This window comes from Salvelinus alpinus, chromosome 27, assembly GCF_045679555.1.
Source record: "Salvelinus alpinus chromosome 27, SLU_Salpinus.1, whole genome shotgun sequence".
In the NCBI taxonomy this organism is placed as follows: Eukaryota; Metazoa; Chordata; class Actinopteri; order Salmoniformes; family Salmonidae; genus Salvelinus; species Salvelinus alpinus.
In genome coordinates this window covers 42,239,440-42,246,367 of record NC_092112.1, presented here as the reverse complement: position 1 = coordinate 42,246,367, position 6,928 = coordinate 42,239,440, and the positions used below count along the sequence as shown (strand labels likewise).

The 6,928-nt window shown below is 42.2% G+C and overlaps 1 protein-coding gene across 1 annotated transcript; it reads left to right on the top strand.

The window, feature by feature from the left end:
* Window positions 1-1,347: 1,347 nt before the first annotated feature.
* Window positions 1,348-4,159, top strand: LOC139556589 (homeobox protein OTX2-like). The gene is made up of 3 exons (XM_071370723.1): window positions 1,348-1,762; window positions 2,235-2,386; window positions 2,667-4,159. Exons 1-3 carry the CDS (start codon window positions 1,666-1,668, stop codon window positions 3,282-3,284), a joined length of 867 nt encoding a protein of 288 aa, XP_071226824.1. The 5' UTR covers window positions 1,348-1,665; the 3' UTR covers window positions 3,285-4,159.
* Window positions 4,160-6,928: the final 2,769 nt, after the last annotated feature.

Genomic DNA, 6,928 nt, shown 5'->3' with positions numbered 1-6,928 from the left:
TATTTTAGGGATTAACCGCGTCCGTCGAGCCGACTAGGTGAAACATCTATCGATGTGCCCTTGAGCAAGGCACTTAACCCTAATTGCTCCTGTAGACGCTCTGGTTAAGAGCCTCTGTTAAATGACACAAAAATGAAATGTAGGCCTGTTTGGAATTTTGAATGAAAGTGCTAAAGATCAAGATTAAATGTAGGCCTTGTTCTATGAGTGCTATAAATATGGATACATATTTTCACCGTTGGGCACTATGATATATATATATATATATATATATAATAGTCTAATAGTTAGCCTACTACCCACATAATTAAATTGTGTTTCCACATCACTTCAGGAGGATGCAGCGGTCAAAGATATTGTTTCCAATCTGGAATGGATAGATTGTTGTTTGGTTGCTATTCAAACCAAACAAACAAACTCACCCAATGATTCCTGTATTAACCCTTACATTGTAGGGTACATTAGGTATGGAATTCTATTTAGTAGCGTTTATGTAGAGAAAAATGTAATTTCGTGTAGAACAGTTTTAATGCCAAAGGAAATAGCTCTCTCTCTAATAAGGAGACTCCACCGAATGAGAGAAATATGATCGGTTCTTAATTGCGGTGTTTGTTTAGATTAAGATGAAGTGGTCTTTGCTAATCAACACTCTTCCATAGTCTCACCACCTAAATCTAATTACCGGGAGCTATTAATTACGTGGAAATCGCCCAGGGAGTGTCAATAATGTCAGATGGAATTACAATAATGGAAGAGTTCCCCCAAGTTTCTAGTTATTTTGCTAAATTGCCGTTCACATTTTAATTTTCACCACAAGAGATTTAACCGTTTTAGCAGACAAAGGCCGTATGGATAGAATTAAAGATGCCGTGCTAGTTTCATTGCCTGAAAATGGAGAGCTCTGGGTGTACAGAATTATCTCTTTTGTTTGTCGCCAAAGGCTATTTTGTTATCAGCATTATTTATCTGGTCAACAGCGGGCTTTGTCTTTGCAAATGGCCCCCAATCATGCCGTCTATTCTGGAGACAATTGGCTGATGCTAACATGTGGGTACTATGCTTATAGGCGCCTTGCCTTGTTTGGCCCAATGTGTGTGCGCATTTTAACGAGAATGTTTTGTTATCCGAGAAGGCATGATGAAATTATTGGATGTTTTGGGTGCTGGTGGGTTGTGGTAGTGTTGATTGTGTGTGTGTGTGTGTGTGTGTGTGTGTGTGTGTGTGTGTGTGTGTGTGTGTGTGTGTGTGTGTGTGTGTGTGTGTGTGTGTGTGTGTGTGTGTGTGTGTGTGTGTGTGTGTAAGAGAGAGAGAGAGAGAGAGAGAGAGAACGGTGGCGCAAACGTTTGTCAGACAGACAGAGCATCCTCAGTCCACAAGGACAGCTGGGGGTCTCCGGTCTGCTTTAAGAGCGCTGGGCGTACAGGGCGACGCTCATTTTTTAAATTCACCTCGCTGTGTAAAGTGTGTGTCACAACTCCAACGAAAAACCAAGGACTTATCGTCTAACCAAAACAACATTCTCTCTTTCCTGTCGTGCTCTGTTCAGGTATTGGACAGAATAATTGAGAAGAATCCAACACTTGAGGACTCAACTAAAAGGGTATTTTTCTACGACTTTCTGTTTTCAAAATTCTCTCCAACTTTGCCCTTCGATCGGAGGCGAGAATGATGTCTTATCTGAAACAGCCACCTTATACAGTCAACGGTCTGAGTTTGTCTGCCTCCGGGATGGACCTACTTCATCCGTCTGTCGGCTATCCAGGTGAGGGCATGGAATACTTCACATCTCTTACAAATAACCATTAAATAGTCAAATAACGTGAAATGGCTTATTGCATAGCTTGTCTTTGTGAAATGTCTTGTCTATTTCGAAATGATGATCGATACGCTAAAACAGGCTAAATAAAATAAACCAATGTATAATTTGATTTTTTAAATCATTGGCCTTAAATCAATAATTTCGACTGGCTTTAGAAACATTATCATTTTGCTTAGACCTATAGTGAATGATCTAAACTACCAGGAGATCGTAACTAATTTTCTGATGGTCTTTGTGGGTGTAAATGTAAATTATTACTAGCAATGGTCCTAAACAAACAATAGCCATGTCTTGTAAAACTTATCCAAATTAGGTCTGATCAAAGGAAAACTATTCTCTGTCTGAAATTTCCTCTAAAGCCATAACATGTTTGTATTTGTAGTCTTATAATGAATGTTTACTCTTCCTCATACAGCCACTCCTCGTAAACAGAGGCGCGAGAGGACGACCTTTACGCGTGCTCAGCTGGACATTCTGGAGAACTTGTTCGCCAAGACGCGCTACCCAGACATCTTCATGCGCGAGGAGGTGGCCCTGAAGATCAACCTACCTGAGTCTCGTGTTCAGGTAAGTTCCTGGGCCTTTGCGTAAACACATGCGTCCATCCAGATTCTGAGAGAAGGCCACTCACACAGCTCATTAATTTGGGCTTGAGAAGTCAAGCACCCAGACGCCACTTCAGAGAGTCTTCTCCACTCTATTAATTTGATGGAGTGTTCATCTCCCAGTGAATAGGCCTACCAGTGTTTTCTTTTGCATCCACTGTATAGATAGATGACTGTATTGTAATAAAACATGAAGGAAACGCTATAACATTGTTTTATTTTCATATTTATCCTTCTTTCAGGTATGGTTTAAAAACCGAAGGGCGAAGTGTCGCCAGCAGGCACAGCAGTCACAGAGCGGCGCGCAGAGCAAGACCAGACCCGTCAAGAAGAAAAGTTCCCCCATCAGAGAAGCCAGCTCCGAGAGCGGTGCCAGCGGCCAGTTCACACCGCCCCCCAGCACCTCAATCCCGGCCGTGAGCAGCAGCAGTGCCCCGGTGTCCATCTGGAGCCCGGCCTCCATCTCTCCTCTCTCTGACCCACTCTCTACCTCCTCCTCCTCTTGTATGCAACGGTCCTACCCGATGACCTACACCCAGGCGTCCGGATACAGCCAAGGCTACACCGGATCCTCATCGTATTTCAGCGGGATGGACTGTGGGTCTTACTTGGCGCCTATGCACCACCAGCTCTCCGCGGCGGGCTCCACAATGAGCCCCATGGGCAGCAACGGGGTATCCAGCCACCTGAGCCCGGCTTCTTCCCTCTCCACGCAGGGGTATGGGGCAGCGGGACTGGGCTTCAGCGGTCCCACAGACTGCCTGGATTACAAAGACCAGGCCGCGGCCTGGAAACTCAACTTCAACGCGGATTGTTTGGATTACAAAGACCAGTCGTCGTGGAAATTTCAGGTGTTGTGAGAAGAATGAGTGAATTACATGATCTTTTCACAATGTGGTGAAATAAAGGCCAGTCAATCCGGTGGGCCCAGGTTGGCAGTGAATGAGTCGCCGAAAGGGAACGTTTTCCAACGGCTGGGCCTTAGTGTCTGTCAAACTATTACCCCAGCAGCAGCAGTGTGAGAGGAGGGGAGCTGCCGCTCTGTCTGTCTGACTGCGTCACACCTGTTGGGTTAATTTATTGAAAATTCAGAGTGAACTCTGTTTAACTTTGATCAAGGACATGGAACAAAATTGTTACCCAAGAAGAAAATGATCAAGAGAAGTTCCAAACCTTGGTTAAGCGCGTGGAATTGGTCAGCTTTCCATAAGCTTCTTACGACTCCCCGACCCTCTCCTCTTGGTTGGCAAGCTAAAGGGGCCCTTTGATCAAAGCATTGTGCGTGCGTGCGTATGTGTGTGTGTACCAGCACGTCTCTGTGCGCGCGCCTTTGAGGCGAACCTGGATGCACTATTTAATTTATGAAAAATGCTTATTAAACGCTAGTTCCAAGAGACAATCAACCAGTATTCGTGTGCTCATAAATGATAAATGTCCCACTACGTGTTTTTAATTTTCTCTATCTTTGTTAGCTTTTTGAGACTGTGATTCCTTGTATACAATTCTGAGTTTCCCATCTGCGATCACCCAGCTGTGAATGGATAAAAAAAAAATGTCCAAGTGTTTCAAATGATAAGTTATTATGATGAAATATTAGTTGAAATAGGGAGTTCTCAAACAGTGTGAGTGGCGGAGTCAATGAACAGCAACGTTGCCTGAAACATCAATGACCAAATACAGCTCAAGGTTGTTATGCCAAACTGCCAAGCACACAAATAAAGAACGTTTGAACTGATCCCGTGTCGCCTGTTTAACTTCATAAGAACATGTACATTTTGTAAGCCTCGATGTTGTTACTTTTTCTGTCAACGCAACATTTGAGTTTCAGTGAAAATAATGCATATTACATAAAACATGATGCACATTTCAACAATGTTATTTTAATTCAGACCAAGCATATTTTCGGAGCACACACACACAGACACACAATTTAAAGTGTCAGTAGCAGGAATGCGCAGTATGGGAAAGCTATGCTAATCCCGTTTTCCGGGAGGATAATCCAACATTTCACTGACGGGCCTTGTTTGGTTCAGAGGGCAGCTAACCACTGTCCAGTTCACACGGAGCGGCTTTCCAAAAAGCCCCTAATCACTAACCAACATTCACATTCCCACTAAATTGTCTGCTAAAACGCACTACGTTTTTAAAGCTTTGCAAAAGTCCCGCCTTGGATGTCAGCAAATCAGGCGAGGAAAACGCACATTTTCCCAACTGAAAATAGGCTTTATGTGTTTGTCAGAATTGTAGCTATTACATTCACCACATATATAAATAATAATAATAATGCAGTATAAAAACACTTTAGGCTATTAGGCCTACATTTTCATATTAGACACGTCCTGTTAAAATCAAACTCAGACTGGCATTTTGTTATTGGTTATAAAAACGAAAGTGTCCGCTTGGCTAAGGTCTTTCAGAAGGGAGGAGAAAACAAACACAGTATTAAACCATGCATTCTGGAGTTGTATGACCCATGTCAATGTCACTCTATGCTGTTGCTGGTTTGAAATGTTTTGTTGTCAGTTTGAACTTGAATTAGCACCAATTGGACAGGGGCAATTCTCTTTCCCACGAGGTTAGAAAGGCCGAATTGGTGGCGTTAGCAGCTTGAGCAAAAACAAGATATCTGAGAGAAATATGAGAACATATTTTCTGCTGCAATTATGTATTTCTTTAGAAAAGGGAAATTGACCTTTTTTACATTATTTTTGTAGATAACTATAAAATCTCAATGTAGGCCTACAACGGGGACAAATGTGTTATTGGTCTAAATCCACAAATGGACAGAAGATAACACGAATTCGTCTATAATCATAGCATGCATTGGTCAGTAAAAAGGCAACACCAACAAAGGTATCGATTTCACAGCATTATTTCTGCATGAACACGCCATGATGATAGATCAATATATTGTATAATTAACAAAATGAGTATATGCCTATCAAACGGGAAATACTAATTGAAATGCATTTCATTTCAATTCAATCCAAAACATCAGACGTATTGCACATCCAGGACATGTGTGCGTGTGCGTTTACACAGGTAGCCCAATTATTGGCAAAAGAGCTAGGAAATTCTTCAGAATTGGGATGCTTGTGCTGTCATGACTTGTTGAAGCCAATTAGCTACTTATTGAAAGCAGGAGAGACAATGCAGTCAACATCAATCAATACCAGTAGGCCTAATCAATTTAAAAAATTTATTTCTGTTATTTTGCCAGGTAAGTTGACTGAGAACACGTTCTCATTTACAGCAACGACCTAGGGAATAGTTACAGGGGAGAGGAGGGGGATGAATGAGCCAATCGTAAACTGAGGATTATTAGGTGACCGTGATGGTTTGAGGGCCAGTTTGGGAATTTAGCCAGGACACCGGGGTTAACACCCATTCTCTTACAATAAGTGCCATGGGATCTTTAATGACCTCAGAGAGTCAGGACACCCGTTTAACGTCCCATCCGAAAGACAGCACCCTACACAGAGCAGTGTCCCCAATCACTGCCCTGGGGCATTGGGATATATTTTAGACCAGAGGAAAGAGTGCCTCCTACTGGCCCTCCAACACCACTTCCAGCAGCATCTGGTCTCCCATCCAGGGATTGACCAGGACCAACCCTGCTTAGCTTCAGAAGCAAGTCAGCAGTGGTATGCAGGGTGGTCAATGGCCCAAGTCTGTTGATCAAATTGTTTGCACTGTGTCTAGAAAATTCAATACTAGTTTAGTATTGTAGAAGGTGGCAGGTGGATTATGTATGTGGAAGATTTGTCATTTGAGAAATATCCCAAAATGATAAATATTGTCAGGTGCTGCTGAGATTATTAAATGTTAGGCTAACATCCTATTTCTGAGTCACTCATCAGGAAATGTAGGCTATCCAAACAATTTGAAAATGTATAGTCCAGCAGGTTAGAATTAACTGAATGTTGAACTTGCGAGACTACTGTCAAGATTAGTAGACAGCAGAATGAACAGCTTTGATTATAATGAAAAAGGATCAAACTAATTGTCAATGCTATAAATCATAAATATAATTGTAGAATTATTCCAATAGAATGATCAATCTTTTTTTGTCATGTTACTACGCCATATGTTTTTGCAGGAATCAATTTGGCTAGGCCTACTATATCCGAAAAATATTAAAAACCATATGTCAACAATGAAACAATATCAACAATACATCTCAGAAATAACATCGGATTTATTTGATGTTTTAAAAGCGTGTAGCTAAGCTAGCAAGTCACTTCCTTTGACCAGGAAGAGGGACCTAATTCCGGCAAAATGCCATTCCTAGGCTTTCGGTTTTAATTAAGCTCCACGCGGCATGAATGGACATATGGGTCCGGCAGACGCTTCATTAATCCCCTCATCGCATTTGTGGATGGTAATAAAGGGCCTCGCACTCAGAGTTTAAAACCCTGCCTTGGCCCTGGTCACTGCTGCAGAGTGAGGACCTGGCCCTCGTTTCCCAGAGCCTTCGTACCGTTAAGATAATTGTTAGAACCAT